Source organism: Aotus nancymaae, unplaced genomic scaffold (genome assembly GCF_030222135.1).
Source record: "Aotus nancymaae isolate 86718 unplaced genomic scaffold, 86718_ANA_hifiasm-v0.15.2.pri h1tg000039l, whole genome shotgun sequence".
Taxonomy (NCBI): Eukaryota; Metazoa; Chordata; class Mammalia; order Primates; family Aotidae; genus Aotus; species Aotus nancymaae.
Genome location: NW_026988453.1, coordinates 3,850,661 through 3,869,382, shown reverse-complemented (window position 1 = coordinate 3,869,382; position 18,722 = coordinate 3,850,661). Strand labels below are relative to the sequence as shown.

At 41.5% G+C, this 18,722-nt stretch overlaps 1 protein-coding gene across 9 annotated transcripts in view; it reads left to right on the top strand.

Annotated features, from left to right (window-relative positions):
* The window catches only part of DDX59 (DEAD-box helicase 59), a 29,993-nt gene extending 11,486 nt beyond the window's left edge, over positions 1-18,507 (top strand). For 5 of the 9 annotated variants that reach the window (XM_012459560.2, XM_012459562.3, XM_064360211.1 and 2 more), the window contains exons 5-8: positions 6,982-7,233; positions 8,394-8,546; positions 9,051-9,179; positions 12,064-12,557. In XM_012459560.2, coding sequence (XP_012314983.2) covers positions 6,982-7,233; positions 8,394-8,546; positions 9,051-9,179; positions 12,064-12,327 — 798 coding nt within the window. In that variant the 3' untranslated portion in view covers positions 12,328-12,557. Of the gene's footprint in view, positions 1-6,981; positions 7,234-8,393; positions 8,547-9,050; positions 9,180-10,968; positions 11,490-12,063; positions 12,558-14,585; positions 14,922-15,507; positions 15,631-18,099 lie in introns of those variants that run through there. The other 4 variants (XR_010336483.1, XM_064360213.1, XM_064360212.1 and 1 more) reach the window with 4 other exon arrangements.
* The last annotated feature ends 215 nt before the right edge of the window (positions 18,508-18,722 follow it).

Genomic DNA, 18,722 nt, shown 5'->3' with positions numbered 1-18,722 from the left:
AATACCCACAAGACCAAGATTTTAACATTTACTCCACCTCCCCTGAGATCTTAGGCAAGCTATGGCAAAGATGAAGAATGATGGTAAAAATGTCTTTTTTTTCTTTTGAGACAGTGTGCAGCTCTGTTGCCCAGGCTGGAGTCCAGTGGTGCGCGATCTAGGCTCACTGCAGCATCCACCTCCTGGGTTCAAGTGATTCTCCTGCCTCAGCCTCCTGAATAGCTGGGATTACAGGCTCCTACCACCATGCCCGGCTTTAGTAGAGACAAAGTTTCACCATGTTGGCCAGGTCTCAAACTCCTGACCTCAGGTGATCCACCCTTCTTGGCCTCCCAAAGTTCTAAGTGTGAGCCACCACATCCGGCCAAAAATGTCTTACAGACTGAAGAGTCCTGCAAATACAGCATTTTTCTAGCATGGCCATTTGGTAGAACTGATTTATTGCATCTGATTATCATTAGACATACTGTCACCCTGAATGTGACTAGGCTTCTCTTTGTTGATAAGCCCCATGTTCTTAAGTTCTCCCCATCTTATGAGCCAGAGAAGTAATTTTTTTTAGACAGTTTTTCTCTGTTACCCACACTGGAGTGTGATGGCATGATCTCAGCTCACTGCAACCTCCACCTCCTAGACTCAAGCCATTCTCATGCTTCAGCCTCCTGAGTAGCTGGGATTACAGGAGTGCACCACCACGCCTGGCTAATTTTTATATTTTTAGTAGAGACCGAGTTTTACCATGTTGGCCAGGCTAGTCTCAAACTCCTGGCCTCAAGTGATCTGCTCACCTCAGCCTCCCAAAGTGGTAGGATTACAGACGTGAGCCACTGCATCTGGCCTGAGAAGTAATTCTTATATGGATTCTCAGGTTAGGTTCCATTCATCCTCACTTCTCTGTTTATTTATTTATTTATTTATTTTTTGAGACAGGGTCTTGCTATGTTGCCCAGCCTGGTCTTGAATTCCTGGGCTCAAGTGATCCTCCTGCCTTGGCCTCCAAAGTGCTGGGATTATAGGCATGAGCCACTGCACCTGGCCTCATCCTCACTTCTCTTTTCAGCATTTTCTTTTTTTTTTTTTTTTTTTTTGAGACGGAGTTTCGCTCTTGTTACCCAGGCTGGAGTGCAATGGTGTGATCTCAGCTCACTGCAACCTCCGCCTCCTGGGTTCAAGCAATTCTCCTGCCTCAGCCTCCCAAGTAGCTGGGACTACAGGCACGCACCACCATGCTTGGCTAATTTTTTATATGTTTAGTAGAGATGGGGTTTCACCATGTTGACCGGGATGGTCTCGATCTCTTGACCTCGTGATCCACCCGCCTCAGCCTCCCAAAGTGCTGGAATTATAGGCATGAGCCACTGCGCCCGGCCTCATCCTCACTTCTCTTTTCAGCATTTTCATTTTCTTCTGCTAACAGGGCTTCATGAGGCACTTTAGTGCTATGCTCACCATTATGGCACAAGGGAAGTGTTCATTCAGCAAACATTTATCAAGTTCCTGTAGAACTGACTCATTGCATCTGATTATCATTAGACATACTGTCACCCTGAGCATGACTAGGCTTCCCTTTGTTGATAAGCCCCGTGTTCTTAAGTTCTTAAGTTCTCCGCATCTTATGCAGCCTCTGTCCCAGCTCATTGGCACTTAAGGAATATGGTTTCTGTGTGATCTAGAGGGAAAATGAGCTGGTGAACAACATAATCAGTTATATACTGAAACTGCAGTCAGTACAGAAGCATTATTTAGGGAAGAATTGGCCAGTTCTGGATAAGTTTGGATGGGATCACAGAGCAGTTTTGAATACCATTCAACCCTACAAGGTGCTGAAATCTTGTTAGAGAGAAAAGACGCATATACTGAAGTAAAGGCAAGAACACTATCATGTACGGAGATACAAAAGTACTGACATGATGTAGGCCAGGGATTGGCAAACACTTTCTGTAAAGGACCAGATGGTAAATACCTTAGGCTTTGGGGGCTGTATAGTCTCTGTTGGAACTACTCAGTACAAGTGTAGATGGTATGAAAATGAATGGGTGTGACGGGGTTCCCATAAAACATTATTTATAAAAACAGGTAAAGGTCTAAATTTGTCCCCAGAGCTGTAGTTTGCCAATGGCTGATGGAAGATACTAGTGAAAAAATGGGACTGTATGGCTGGGCACGGTGGCTCACGCCTGTAATCCTAGCACTTTGGGAGGCTGAGGTGGGTGGATCACCTGAGATCGCGAGTTCGAGACCAGCCCAACCAACATGGTGAAACCCCGTCTCTACTAAAAAATACAAAATTAGCCGGGCATGGTGGTGCATGCCTATAATCCCAGCTACTTGGGAGGCTGAGGCAGGAGAATCACTTGAACCCAGGAGGTGGAGGTTGCAGTGAGCTGAGATTGCACCATTTGCACTCCAGCCTGGGCAACAAAAGCAAAACTCTGTCTCAAAAATAAATAAATAAATAAGTTGGACTGTGTATGATATGCTAATTGTTCCGGAGAAATAAGGTCAAAAGGAGAAATGAGAGAATAAATGTATTGGCACTGCAAAAAATTGCTTCTTAGAGGTAATGAGATTTGACCCAGGCCTCAAAAGATGGAAAAAGGTTTAGAAAACAAGAGGATGTATCAGATATTCCAAGTGAAGGGACTGACATAAGCAGAGTCAGAAAGTCCAGGTGCATGTGTGCAGGGGCCGGGGAAGAGACCACCAGCTTGAAGAATTCTTCTGAGAAATAATAGGAAGTAAAATTGGGTTGCTAGGGTGGGGCCAAATTATAGAGGGCCTTGCAGGAAGGCAGAGGGATCTGGATTTGATGTGGGGAGACAGTGAGGCTTTCTAAATTATTGAGTAGTGGTTTAGGAGATTACCCTGCTGCTCAGAATAGGAGAAATCAAAGAATCTGGGACAGAACAGCCAGCAATCCAGACAGGGGTGAGGGCTCCCAGGGTGGAGGCAGTGGGAGTCACAGGTCAAATCTGAGAGTCACAATAGAGGAATCACTCAGGAGTCTTCTGATGCCTGAGGATGAGAGAGGAAGAGGAAGGCAGCAGAGGTGACTCCATCAATTATAGTTGTGCCTTTAACAGGACAAGTGGGAAAATCTGGTCTTGGTAATAATGATTGAGTTTGGCTTTAGACATGGTGAATTTCCTGCGAATGATGAACTAAGGGGTAGTATTTTGTAGATCTCAAATGCTCTGGCTCAGGAGGCTGCCGAGAAAATTTAAAAAATAAAAGAGGCATCGGAATCCATGAAACGTATGGTTTCTCTAAGGGAGGAAAGTTAGAAGTGAGCAGAAACAGGCAGGGACTGGGGCTAGGGACCTGGCTTGTGGAGTTTGAAGATGAGTCACTAAAAAAGCCACTTGAGACGCCAGAGAGGAACTGAGAATGGATAATATCCTCGAAGAAGAGAGAAGCAGTGTTTCAAGAGGAGGCTGAAGATCCAAGAATAGTCAGAGATGAAAACTCAGATAATTCCTTTGAAATTATCTGCTGTGCGACCCTCTGTGTCTCCTGTCAAACCTGTCCTTTGGCCTGGAATTCTCTCCCATCCTTTCGACCTGCTCTTCCTTCTTTATCTGTAACTCTGAAATCCCTCACTCCCCCCATCAGATTTTAGGCCTTTTTCTTCTCTCTGCTCTGTTGAACTGTGCATAGAGTTTTAAAATTTTCTCTTAGCACAATGTTTGTTCAAGTTTCCTTAATGATAAGAGTCACCTGACTTGCTCACTGAACATAAGACAAGACCAGACCTCTCACTTGGATATTCTGAGTTGGAGCCAGGAATCGCTAAAAACTCATTCCAGGTGATCCTTGTTTCCCCCCCAGGTGATTCTTATCTTCAGAGAGGTTTGGGACACACTGACTAGTTAAGTTGCCTGACATATAGGTAGGTGCTTATTCAGTGCCTAGAATTAGTGTCAGTTCATTTACAGAATGCATTGTTAGGGGTTTTCATGTGCTGACAACTCTTGGTTTTGAGAATACATGGAAAATGAGACACATGAGCTGTCTCGTGGAGCTGTGATAAATGTACTTACACAAGGTGATATGGCAGTGGCAACCCCCAGGGTTACCTTAGATTGGTAGTCAGGGAGAGTGCTCTGAGATGGTGACATTTATGCTAAGATCGGAATGAGAGGGAGCCAGTCATGCAGCGATCCATCTCAAGGGAAGACTCTTAGCCAGGTGCCAACAGGGGAGCAATTGGGAGGTATTTGGGAACAGAAAGATGGCTGGTGTGGCAGAGTCACAGGCAGTGAGGGGAGAGTGCTAGGATACGAAGTCAGAGAAGTGGACAAAGATGAGAACTTGTAAGACTTTTTGGCCATGGTTAGAAGTTGGATTTTATTCTAAGTGATGGGAAACCATTGGAGGGTTTAAGCAGAGGAGGTGATTTATATTTTAGAAGAATATGTCTGGAATTTATATGTCAATGTAAATGTAAATATATAGAGAATTATATTTTAGAAGAATTGGTTATGGGATGGGGGTAACAGGATTGTGAGCAGTCTTGCGAGTATGAGCTGGGAGAAGTGACCAGCTCTGGGGTGAGCTAGTGGGTTGACAGGACGGTTAATGGAGTCAGTGTGGGGTGGTGAAGAGAAGAGTTGAAATAGGAGTTTCTGGTGGCGCCGTTTCCTAGGATGTGTTCTGGGGTAGGAGTGGGTTTGGCAGGAAGGAAATAGAAACTTCTGTTTTGAATGTGTTGAATTTGAGGGGCCTGATGGAACCAAGTGGAGATGCTAAGTTGCAGATAGTTTCTGCCGCTTGAGTTTGGGGAAGGAGATGTGGCCTGAGGTATGATTTTGGGAGTCTTTGATGCATGCATGGTATTCAGAGCCGTGGAATTTGTTGATCTTATCTGAGGAGAGAGCACAGATGGGGAAGAAAGAAGCCTGTGACCCAGCCTATGGGGCTTCCCAGTGTATGAAGATTGAGAGAAGAGAAAGGAGTCTCAGAGTAGCTAATGAGGGAGGAAAAAAATCAGGAGAGGGGATGTCCGGGTGCATGGGCTCATGCCTGTAATAGCAGCACTTTGGGAGGTCCAGGCAGGAGGATTGCTTGATGCCAGGAGTTCAAGACCAGCCTGTGCAACATGGGGAAATGCAATCTCTACAAAAAATACCAAAACTTAGCCGGGCATGGTGGCATGTGCCTGTGGGCCCAGCTACTCAGGAGACTGAGGCAGGAGGATCACTTGAGCCCAGGAGGCAGAAGTTGCAGTGAGCCATGATTGCACCACTGTACTCCAGCCTAGGTGACAGAGCAAGACCCTGTCTCAAAAAAAAAAAAAAAAATGCTTTTTATGGTCCACTCTGCATTTTGAATAACATCTGTTGAATAATTTGTGCATATTAAAGACATGTTAGAAAATGGGGGTGGAGCCTGGGCAACATAGCAAAACCCCATCTCTACTAAAAATACAAAATTAGCTGGATATGGTAGCGCACACCTGTAGTCCCAGCTATTTGAGAAGCTGAGGTGGGAGGCTCACTTGAGTCTGGGACGTTGCACAGTAAGCTGAGATGGCACCACTGCACTCCAACCTGGGTGACAATATTTTTCTACACTGAATAATATTAAAATGAATATTCAGATTTTAATATGAATGACAGCACATTAGTAGGCACTTAAAAATACAGTGCTGAGCTGGATGCCCTGGCTTGTGCCTATAGTCCCAGCTACTTAGGAGGCTAAAGCTGGAGGATCTCTTGAGCCCAGGAGTTTAAGGTTCCAGCAAGCTAGGATCATGTCACTGCACTCCAGACTGTGTGACAAAGCAAGACCCTATCTCAAACACCCATAATGCCTTCATAGTTTAAAATAATTATCCTGAATCAAGGACCAGAAGGGGAAAAAAAAGAATTAAATACCTAATTGTTCCAAAATTATAGACACCTGGATTGTATTTGAAACTCAAGATAGCTTTAATCTTTTTTTTTATGGCAGCACTAACTTTAAAAAATTTTTCTATTTGCTTGGTAATTCATTATTGTAAGAAACCAACAGTATGGAAGAACAGACAGAAGTCAAAGCCCCTATATTAGTCCATTCCTGGTGCTATAACAAAGTACCTTAGACTGGGTAGTTTATAAACAGCAGAAACTTTTTCTCACAGTTCTTGAGGCTGGGAAGTCCAGGATCAAAGCGCTAACCTTGATTCAGTGTCTGGTGAGGGCTTGCTCTCTGCTTCAAAGACGGTGCCCTCTTGCTGCATCCTCACACAGAGCTCCATCCAGCCTCTTTTAGAAGGGCACTAATTCCATTCATAAGGGTGGAGCCCTCATGACTTAGTCACCCCCAAAGGCTTCCCCTCTTACTTCAAGTACATTGCGGGTTAGATTTCAACATATGAATTTAGGGGGATCACCACAGTTCAGATCATAGCAGCCCCTAACATTAAATTTTTATTTAAAATAATATTACAAATATCTGTGTTCATAGTTAAAAAAAAAATTAGCAAAAAACTAAAACAAAGTGGAATTCCCTCCCTATCAGCTTTCCAGCCTTCTCCCTGGTGTTAGCAATTAAGTGTCTTGAGTGTATACACATATAATATTTTGTAGCATAAATAGGTATCTTGTTACACATAATATTATCTACTTTGCTTTTTTTTTTTGACCTAGCAATCATTCATTATTTAATAAAGGGCTTTCTGATAATTTTTCTTGACAGCATAGTGTCATATGGATCTACCATAATTTAACAAATCCCCTACTGATGAATGTTTAGAATGTATATAGTTTTTTGCTACCATTAATGATGCCAGTAATAATCTTTGTAGATCATTGTAAACATTTAGTTGCACGGTGTATAATTTTGTATAAATGTATATTTTTTAGTTCTCTTGACATTGTGGTATAGTTTTCTGTTTAAGAATTTTTAATTTTATATGTTGTTCATTATATCAGTCTTTTTTTGGGGTGGTTCTGGGTTTTAATGTCAAGCAAGACTAACTTTAATACAATTTTATTTTAGGCTGATACCATGTTAAAGATGGGCTTTCAAGAACAAGTACTTGACATCTTGGAAAACATTCCTAATGATTGTCAGACCATTTTGGTTTCAGCCACAATTCCAACTAGCATAGAACAACTAGCAAGCCAGCTTCTGCATAATCCTGTGAGAATTATCACTGGAGAAAAGAACCTACCTTGTGCCAATGTACGTCAGATTATTTTGTGGGTAGAAGACCCAGCCAAAAAGAAAAAATTATTTGAAATTTTAAATGTGAGTAGTAAAGCAGTTAACCATGTTTTATGGATTGTGTTTGCATTTTTCACAGTTCTTAAGAGAATGATTTTTAGATACAGCTTTTAGGGAATTTGATATAGGTATTCACTAATAAATTGCTTTACCTACCTTAGAATTTTATGGGAATCAAATAAATAGCTATTTGGGAAAACATGTTGGATAGATACAGGGTTGAGTTTTCTTTTCCTTATTATAGAAATATATTTAAATACCAAGATTATTCCTTTTTTCTTTTTTTGAGATGGAGTCTCACTCTGTTGCCAGGTTGGAGTGCAGTGGCGTGATCTCGGCTCACTGCAACCTCCAACTCCCTGGTTCAAGTGATTTTCCTGCTTCAGCCTCGGAGTAGCTGGGATTACAGGCGCCTGCCACGTCACCAGGCCTCAACCTCCCTAGTAGCTGGGATTATAGTCACGCGCCACTACGCCCAGCTAATTTTTGTATTTTTAGTAGAGACGGTGTTTCACCATGTTGGCCAGGATGGTCTCGATCTCCTGACCTCGTGATCCGCCCGCCTTGGCTTCCCAAAGTGCTGGGATAACAGGGGTGAGCCACCATACCCAGCCTCAAGATTATTCCTAAAGAATATGTTTTCCTTTTAAAATATTTTAGATTTATATATAAGGTAGGGGCAAGGTATTTCTTGGCTAGTCTGTCCTTGAGAAATTGTTTTAACTGTTACTAGTGTAAACAGAAATTTGTTAAGTAGGTGATATGTGCAAGCATAGTTACTTATAAATAGTATTAAGTTAAATATGGGTGGTATTGACGTATTAGCAGCATGTATTTCTATACCTACTTGTAGTAGGAAAAAGAACACACACAAAAAAAGAAAAAAAAATTTCAACACCTACTTGTAGTAGGAAAAAAACAATGAAAAAAGCATGTAGAACTACATTAGTCGCACTTAAAATGTTGAATTACTCTTGCAGAATTAAGTGATGGAGAAATATACGAGGGGCAGTAGACTAGCTTCTGTCTGTGCATATTTTAAATAAAACTTACTTTAACAATATACCTTTTATCTTAATATTTATAAACCTATTGATAACTAGCTTGTGGTAATCTTTCAGAGAAACTTCCCATTATAAATTACATTATATGAATAATTGTTGATAATGTCTTTAATTTTTCAGGATAAGAAACTCTTCAAGCCTCCAGTGTTAGTATTTGTGGACTGCAAACTAGGAGCAGATTTGTTGAGTGAAGCCGTTCAGAAAATCACAGGGCTGAAAAGCATATCTATACATTCGGAGAAGTCGCAAATAGAAAGGAAAAACATATTGAAGGTTTGACACCCAACATTGTATATTCTGTTTTCTATAAATCTGTTCTGCCTCATTTTCAAGAGATACCATATTACAGCTGGTTTTTATAGCAGACCCTTTTTTAATGATTACAAGACCGTCAAACAGTTACCATGAAGTTAATGTTTCTTGCTCAGGCTTTTGTGTTTGGGGAGCAATAGCCTGTTCTCTAGGGAGTACATACTAAATAGATTACTAATTCAGAACTTACCATTTCTGACATCAGGTCAGTTTGCAGTAGGGTAGGGCAGTAATTCACCTTTGGAAAAGGTTTGCCTGAATAAGTTAATAAAATAAATTCCGTGGGGATTGGGGAGAATTTTAGCTACACACATTTTTCAGGTATACTAACTATGACCTTTACTTATTGAAAAGATACTGCAACGAAAATATTGAAGTAAGCATTGAAAAAAGAAAGCTATCAGAATTACACAAAACCACACAAAATAAATTCTGAATAATAAATTTTGTTGCTTTTTTGGAAAGGGATTACTGGAAGGAGACTTTGAAGTTGTAGTGAGCACAGGAGTCTTGGGACGAGGCCTAGACTTGATCAGTGTCAGGCTGGTTGTCAATTTTGATATGCCTTCAAGTATGGATGAGTATGTCCATCAGGTAAGGAACTTTATATGTTACCACCATTTTGTTCATGAGTTTTATTGGGTACGGCATTTTCAATGTGATATTAAGTTTAAAAAAGCAGTATTGGAGGCCAGCCGTGGTAATCCCAGCACTTTGGGAGGCTGAGGTGGGCAGATCACCTGAAGTCAGGAGTTCAAGGCCAGCCTGACCAACATGGAAGAACCCTGTTTACTAAAAATAGAAAATTAGCCAGGCGTGGTGGTGCATGCCTGTAATTCCAGCTACTCTGGAGGCTGAGGCAGGAGAATCGCTTGAACCTGAGAGGCGGAGGTTGCAGTGAGCCGAGATCACACTGAGCTGAGATTGTGCCATTACACTCCAGCCTGGGCAACAAGAGCAAAACTCTGTCTCAAAAGAAAAAAAAAAAGTATCAGCCAGGGCAGTGGCTCACACCTGTAACCCCAGCACTTTGGGAGGCCAAGGCAGGTGGGTCACTCGTAGCAGATGGGTCACTTGAGGTCAGGAGTTCCAGACCAACCTGGCCAACATGGTGAAAACCCATCTCTACTAAAAATACAAAATAATTAGCTGGGTGTGGTAGCGGGAGCCTATAATCTCAGCTGCTCAGGAGGCTGAGGCAAGAGAATGGCTTGAACCCAGGAGGCAGAGGTTGAAGTGAGCCAAGAGCATGCCACTGCATTCTAGCCTGGGTGACAGAGAGAGACTTCATCCCCCGCCCCCCACCCAAAAAAAGCAATGTATAAAACTGCGTACATTTTTGCTTTTAAGATTTTTTTTTCTTCTGTCACCCAAGCTAGAGTGCAGTGGCGTGATCTCGGCTTACTGCAACCTATGCCTCCCAGGTTCAAGGGATCCTTGTGCCTCAGCCTCCCAAGTAAATAGGATTACAGGTGTCCACCACCACACCCAGCTAATTCCATGTTGGCCAGGCTAGGCTCAAACTCCTGACCTCAAGTGATCCTTCTGCACTGACCTCCCAAAGTGCTGGAATTACAGGCAGGAGCCACCATGCCTGGCCTGCTTTTAAGATATATATGTATATAAACTAAATTTTGTTTTTAAAAGGTATATGTGTATAAAAACAAAATTTTGGGCCGGGTGCCATGGCTTATGCCTGTAATCCCAGCACTTTGGGAGGCTGAGACGGGTGGATCACAAGGTCAGGAGTTCGAGACCGGCCTGGCCAACATGGTGAAACCTGATCTCTACCAAAAATACAAAAAGTAGCTGGGCGTAGGGGCACACACCTGTTATCCCAGCTATTTGGGAGTCTGAGGTAGGAGAATCACTTGAACCCAGGAGGTGGAGGTTGCGGTGAGCAGAGATTGTGCCATTGTACTCCAACTTCGGTGACAGAGCAAGACTCTATCTCAAAAAAAAAAAAAGAAATCTAAATTTTGTTTTTAAAAGTATGCCTAAAGTGCATTAAAAAAAAAAAAAAACCTAGAAGTAAGTAACCAAAAGTGTTAAAAAAATTTTAAGTAGTAAATTTTTGGTTTATTTTTGGTTTATTTTTCTTTTTTTTTTGTTTTTTTTTTTTGGTTTATTTTTCTTATTTTCTTATTTTCTTCAGTGAGCATATAATCAGTGAGCTTTTATAATCATAAAAAAAGTTTTGTTTAAAAAGATCATTTTAAGTTGATATATCTGGCCAAAATAAAATTGATCCTTTAAAGTATTTTTTTAAGGAATCTTGTCTTCATCTCCTCTTCATATCCTTATTTGTTCTAGTCTTTCAGTTTTGAAAGTGTTCTTTCTTTTCTTTGCTGCCAAAGGTAACAAGAGCTTCTCTTTCTGGCAGAAATAGAGCCTTCTCTCCGCGCCACATTATCTCACTGACTGCTACGTGTCCTCCTTCTCGGGCATCACTTGCAAGCCCTTCAAGTGAAGCGCGTCTGTGGCGTTCTCAGCATCACCTGTGAAAGCCGCATTTACTAGAATCACCCACTGAAACGATGTTAATGCCTTCGGTGCATTGTCGCTTTTACTTTTACCTGATAATACAGCACTACTTCTCTTTATTTATTTATTTTGGTGCCACCACATTTACCTGCACATCAGGGAATTAAGTATTCCACGGGGGTTGATTGTTTTACTTAGCATAATGTCTTTAAGTTTCATTCATATTACAGTATGCGTCGGCACTTCAATTTTTCAAATTGCCAAAACATATTTCCTTGTATAGCTCTACCACCTTTGCTTATCTGTCCATCAGTTGCTAGACATTTAGGTTGTTTCTACATTTGGTTGCTATGAATAAGGCTGCTATGAACATTCATGTACAAGTTTTTGTGTGGACATGTTTTCTTTTTGTTGTTGTTGTTTTTTGAGACAGTCTCACTCTGTTGCTCAGGCTGGAGTGCAGTGGTGCGATCTCAGTTCACTGCAACCTCTATCTCCCTGGTTTAAGCAATTCCCCTGCCTCAGCCCCCCGAGTAGCTGGAATTACAGGGGAATGCTACCACGCCCGGCTAATTTTTTTTTTTTTTTTTTTTTTGAGATGGAGTCTCACTGTCAGCCAGGCTGAAGTGCAGTGGTGCGATCTCAGCTCATTGTAACCTCCACCTCCCAGATTCAAGCAATTCTCTTGCCTCAGCCTCATTAAGTAGCTGGGATTACAGGCGCGTACCACCATGCCCAGCTCATTTTTGTATTTTTAGTAGAAACTGGGTTTCACCATGTTGGCCAGACTGGTCGTGAACTCCTGACTGCAGGCAATCTGCCCGCCTCAGCATCCCAAAGTGCTGGGGTTACAGGCTTGAGCCACCACACCTGGCCAGTACTACTTTAAATAGTAGCCTGTTCTCTAGGGAATATATACTAAATTCATTTTATTTGAAAAGACACTAAGACTTTTTAGGAACATCTTGAAAATGTTCTTTGCATTTCATTTCAGGTTGGAAGAGTAGGAAGATTAGGTCAAAATGGAACAGCGATTACTTTCATCAATAATAATTCAAAAAGACTCTTCTGGGACATTGCAAAACGAGTAAAGCCCACAGGATCCATTCTTCCCCCACAGTTATTAAATTCCCCGTACCTTCATGACCAGAAGAGAAAGGAACAACAGAGAGACAAACAGACACAGAATGATCTGGTTACAGGAGCTAATCTTATGGATATTATCAGAAAACATGATAAAAGTAATTCTCAAAAATGATTTTCTCTGCCACTTGAATTTTTTTATTGTGTACAGTCAGCAAAATTTCTGTAAATTGTTACTGTGTGGTTTGTGTAAATGGAAATGTATATGAATTTAAAAATATTTAAGATTTTTAAAATTTAATAAAATTTATATAACTATATTGTATTTATTTCCCTTCTTAATTCTAATAAATTAAAAACATCAGAAAATGAATCACTAAATAAAATACAATTTTTTTTCTCTTCTGGATGTTTTTTTTTTTTTTTTTTAAAAAAAATAAATAGTCCTCAGAGCTACTGTCAGAACCAGAAATCTCCACAGAGACTCTGCCTCGGATCAGTGATCCTTTTGCTTAGTACCCGCACAGTGCCACAGGCACATTGGTCCTTGAATTATTGTTGAATAAATGAGAATTAGGAAAAAAGTGAATGATAGAAACTGGAAGAAATTTTCAGAACCACTTTTGAAAGATAAATATAAATTGTCTACTTTCATTCTCAGTTGTTTTCTCTTCAGCTTGGTTAATGCTTTGTAGAAAATATTTAAAATGGGCTGCTTATCAAAATAATGTCATTGTGTTATTGAATGAATGTTGACCTGCTAATTCAATTAGTAGTTTTAAGTGAAGGAAAGATGGGTGCTTCCTTCCAGTGCTTGACTTTGATAACATCTATACTTTCCTTATTTAAAAATGTTAGCATCAAATTAGTTGGGAAGCTTAGAGAGTATGTTACACAAATGTAGACACTTAAGCAAGCTTTATAGACTCAGCATCCTCTCCAGGTGTGGGCAAGATTTTGCTAAGGCTGGAGTGCAGTGGCCGGATCTGGGTTCACTGCAACCTCCGCCTCCCGGGTTCAAGTGATTCTCCTGCCTCAGCCTCCCAAGTAGTGGGACTAATAGGCATGCACCACCATTCCCAGCTAATTTTTGTATTTTTAGTAGAGACGGGTTTTCACCATGTTGGCCAGGATGGTCTTGTATAGGTAGTTTCTAAGTGTTGTCTCCACCCAAAGGAAAATGTCAGAAGTTCCACAAAGTGTACAAACCCCCAGGATTCTGGCTCTCTCTCCGCTTCTAAGTGCTGTTGAGTGGTATGTTTGATTTCCAGGGAACAAGGATAAGGCAACTAATAAGGTCCCAGGGTGCATTAGCAAAAGTTCATTGGGAGGCTGAAAGCAGCATTAGCACAATGCTTAGTGTATATACTAAATGCCTTAAAAGTGTTCATAGTAATTACTAGCAAAAAGGGCAGTTTTTCACTAGACTCAAACTTGTATATAAATAAAAGTGGTATAGCCAGAAAAACAGCATTTACTGGATATATGGTTTTGGGTTTTTTTGAGACAGTATCTCACCCTGTCACCCCATACTGGAGTGCAGTGGCGTGATCACAGCTCACTGCAGCCTTAAGTTCCCAGGCTCCAGCAATCCTCCAACCTCAGCCTCCCAAGTAGCTAGGACCACAGGCATGCACCACCACACCCAACTAAGTTTTTTTTATTTTTTAAGAGAGAAGGTCTCACTAAGTAGTTCAGGCTGGTCTCAAACTCCCGGTCTCAAATGATCCTCCTACCTCTGCCTGCCAAAGTTCTGGAAAGGAGACTATATTTAAACAAAAATAATATTATTTGAGAAACTGTAGTAATGCAAAAAAAAAAATATTAGCCATAATATAACCTCACTGGTTTAATTTGCTGGCAGTCTGGCTTCTGTTCCCTCCACTGTACACACATGATCTCCCAGTGGTCTCTGTTGACTGTCTTAAACCACGTGTTCTGCTAGCTCTCACTTTAAACTTTTTTATTGCATTGGTCACTGTGGACTACCCTTGAAACCTTCTCTTTCTTAAGGCCAGGTGACGAGATAGAGATGCAGGAAAGAGCCTCTAACTCACAGGCTCATGATGAGAATTAAGCGCAGTTGCGTATGTCGAATACCCCATGGAGTAGAAGCCGGCTATCAGCGCCCTTCCCTTACTTCCCGCTTGCTACACAATCTTCAGGCCCCTCTTACTGGTTCTTCCTGCCTCACTGAGTCTTGAGTTCTGCTTCTCGTTCCTTAAGATCTTTCCTTTGGCAACTTCTTCCTTGTCTCACCCATCTGCTCTTCTGTTGTCTGACGTGAAGCAATACCATGGCTTCCTCAATTATGTATTTTACAGACGAGCATTAAACTTCAAAAAAAAAAAAATGGTCCCAGTGTTGCCGGTATTTTTTCCCAATTAAGGATGTTATTTTATATTTTTATTTTTTTTATCTTTTTTTTTTTAGAGAGATGGAGTTTCACCATGTTGGCCAGGATGGTCTCAATCTCTTGACCTCGTGATCAGCCCGCCTCGGCCTCTCAAAATGCTGGGATTACAGGCATGAGCCACCGCACCCGGCCTAAAGATGTTATTTTTTAAAAGCTACCACCTATCATTAGTTCACGAAAGAAAAAACGTGTATCAAAGAAGACAGAAGGACCTACTCTCTGAATAAGAAACCATTCTTTTCAAGAAAGGACACTAAGGTACTAAATTATAAAATTTTAAATAATAGATTTTTGTGAGAATTAGCATACAGTTTAGATTTTTAATTAGCTGAAAAAACTAACCACATACACTCCCAAACATTTGTTTTACGGTAACTGTATTATAAAAATAACTGAATTGGTTGCTTTATTGCCAGATTGAAGCAAACATCTTTTATATATCAAACACCTTAAGCAGGGACTCTTTGTCCTTGTTTCGCTCTTGTTGCCTAGGCTGGAGTGCAATGGTGCAATCTCAGCTCACTGCAACCTCCACCTCCTGGATTCAAGTGATTCTCCTGCCTCAGCCTCCTGAGTAGCTGGGATTACAGGCATTTGCCACCATGCCTGGCTAATTTTGTATTTTTAGTAGAGACGAGGTTTCACCATGTTGGTCAGGCTAGTCTCAAACTCTAGACCTCAGGTGATCCACCCACCTCACCCTCCCGAAGTGCTGGGATTATAGGCGTGAGCCTCCACACCCGGCCCCAAGCACATTTTTTAAATCACCTTTTTTTTTTTTCAACAAGTCAAAGTGTTTTTTTTTTCTTTTTGGTTTCATAACATCTTCACAAAGAACATTGCCACATATTTAAACTATGACTCACTGATTAATAAATCTAAGCTAGATCCATGACCTGTCATATTTTCTGGTAAAACTACACTATTTTCTTCTGGCAGCTGAATATTATTTGGGTTGTACCCTTCTCTGGAATTAATATCAACACACCTCTTATTGTCTTGTTATATATTCTACTCACCACAATCAATACGAAGTTTACTCCATAAACAGGTCTGATACAGAAGGTAATGTGTCATCCAAGGTGACTTTCCTGGCAGCCACCAGTAAACTGACTCCGGACAGATAGGACTCTTTTGTTGTCGCCAAGGCATACTTACAATGACCTCAGAGGCTCTAGGGCCACAGTGTGAAAACCAGCCTACGGATAATTAAGTCAGCACAGTTCTCTAGTTCTACTGCTAGCGTGAGAACCTATTTTATATTTTATAATGTGTTGCATGTGTGATGATACAGGACAAAGGTAAAAATAAAGCAGAAGGCGAGTGTTTATTTTTGTAATGTTTACAAATAGTAACTTTTACAAATAAATTTTAGCTTTGAAAAATTTGCACATCAACTTTACTTTCCTCATTTCATCGCAGAAAGAAGACCACTTGGCAAAGCTGTTTGCAAATAACTGGGTTCCGGTTCCAGCTCTACGGGTTTTGTTTTTTTAATTAGGGCAAATTAATTACTTCTCTAATCTTTAGCTTTGCCCAACTGCAAAATGAGAAAGTTTGCTTTAAGGTTCTCTGAGGTCTTCCCCAAATCTATATTTTCTGTGCTTCATACTTTTAAATCCCTATCTCCATGTCTAGAATTTGCTTCAGAATAATACAGAGTGAGGACTGTGGATGAAACAAGATTGGCCAAGAGTTTGTCATATTGAAGTCAGGTGATGGACCATGGAAGTTCATTACTATTTGATTTGCATTTGATGTATTTGAAATATTACATGATAAAAACATATATATACATAACATCTCCAATCCCATCCTTTTGCTGGTACCCTAGCTACCATCTTTCTATCATCTGTCTATCTATCACCCAGCTAGCTAGCCAGCTAAGGTTGAAGATATGAATCTTCAATTCTTCACTTAACTTTTTGGCTCAAAATCAGCATTTCCAAAGCCAGATTCATCACCTTCCTTACAGAAAGCCTAATTCCTCCTTTCTGACTTCCCTATGCCTATGGTGCTACCACGCCCTCAGTCCCGCTCAGTCAAAGTCGTACTGTCATCACTGACTCATTTCTCTTCTTAATCCCCATATCTGCTTAGTCACGAAGTCCTATTTGTATTTTTTCAAAATGTCCACATTTTCATGCTGGCACTGAAGCCCAGGACTTCATCACCTCGAAATATTAACCCTTTCCACACATCATTCCTCTAATCCACAGGAAGAGAATATTTTCCAAGTAGAATATTACTACACTAAGTCCTCACTCCATGTCATTGATAAGTTCTTGGTAACTGTGACTTTAAGTGAAACAACATATAGCAGAACAATTCTACCACAGGTAAATCTATATAGACAGGAGCGAGGTTCCTATGGCACATTCCTGCTCACAAAAGCATCACCAGACTTCTAAATAAAGACCAAAACGCTTCTGATATTAAACATTAAATATGAGCTATGCATACATTTAAGGAAGAGTGATACTAAACAAGTAACATAATTATTTGTGGGATGATTCCAGTTCAACGTGGCACGTGGTCATAGCTCATCCCAGCAGCTCAGGGGCCAGGTGGGAACCCACCCTGGACAGGCCACCATCTCTTCAGAAGGAGCACTCACACCCACACTCCACTCCCATGCAGAAGGCACTCATCCACACTCCACTCCCATGCAGGTAGCACCCCCTCACCCACACTCCACTCTTATGCAGAAAGCACTTACCCACACCCCCATGAAGGGAGCACCCCCTCACCCACACTCCACTCCCATGCAGAAAGCACTCACCCACACTCCACTCCCATGAAGGGAGCACCCCCTCACCCACACTCCACTCTTATGCAGAAAGCACTTACCCACACCCCCATGCAGGGAGCACTCACCCACCCACACTCACATTCGGACCATGTAGACACGCCAATAACCTTACGTGCACAGCTTTGTGATGTGGCAGGAAACCACAGTACCCAGAGACAACCCACTCAGACATGGGGAGAACATAGGAACTCCCCACAGTCAGTGGCCCTGGCCGGAAATCCTTTTTTTTTTCTCATCAACATTATAATGAGGCCAGGCATGGTGGCACAAGCCTGTCATCCCAGCACTTTGGGAGGTTGAGGTGGACAGATTACTTGAGCCCAGGAGTTTGACACCAGGCTGGGCAACATGGTGAGATCCTCTTCTCTAAATTAAAAAAAAAATGCAAAACTTAGCCAGGCCTGGTGGCATGTGCCTACAGTCCCAACTACTCGCTTGAGCCTGGGGAGGCCGAGGCTGCAGTGAGCTGTGATCATGCCGCTGCATTCCAGCCTGGGCGACAGTGAGAACCTGTTTAAAAAACAGAACATTATAATGAAATGGCATTGAGCAAAATGATGTTATTCGAGGACTCGCTGTCTTTCTCTGACGTTTCCTTACTCAGAAAACTTCAACAGCTCCCAGCTGACAGCATCATCAAATCTGAGTTCTTCTGGCTGGTGTTCGAATCCCTCCTTCTTCTCAGTGCATTTTAAAACTTTCTTTCCACTGCTCCCCAGGTGGCAGCATCTGCCATGGCTTTCTCCACCCAACACCATCATTGAAGGACTGGACGGTTCATCAGAACTTCCATGAACACGTTCACAGTGTGAGTAATTAATTAATGACTGGCGATCGGGGATTGAAATGTCCCCAGCGAGCTCTCAAACGTCCAATATATCTAAAGGAAAGGAAAGAGTCTGCTAATAGAAGGACAATTTTAATTAGGGAGGGACTGTTTTTAACTTTTTTTTTTCTTTTTCCATTTTGAATCCTGGTGATATTTGATTGGAATTACAGAGGATCTTAAGGGCTGGGAGTCAGGAGATAATAATAAAATGAACTCTGAAACTAGGGCAGCATTTTAGAACTGACAAAGCTGCTATGGGATATGAGTTCGCCAACCCAGTGCATTCAATCAAATGGTGCTTCACAGAAAGGACATTAGTGCATTTATAAACAAGTGTCACAATTTTTAATTTTTGGGTCTTGTCACCCAGGCTGGAGTGCAATGATCTTGGAGTGATCTTGGCTCACTTTAACCTCTGCCTCCTGGGTTCAAGTGATTCTCCTGCCTCAACCTCCCAAGTAGGTGGAATTACAGGCAGGTGCCACCACACCAGGTTAATTTTTGTATTTTTAG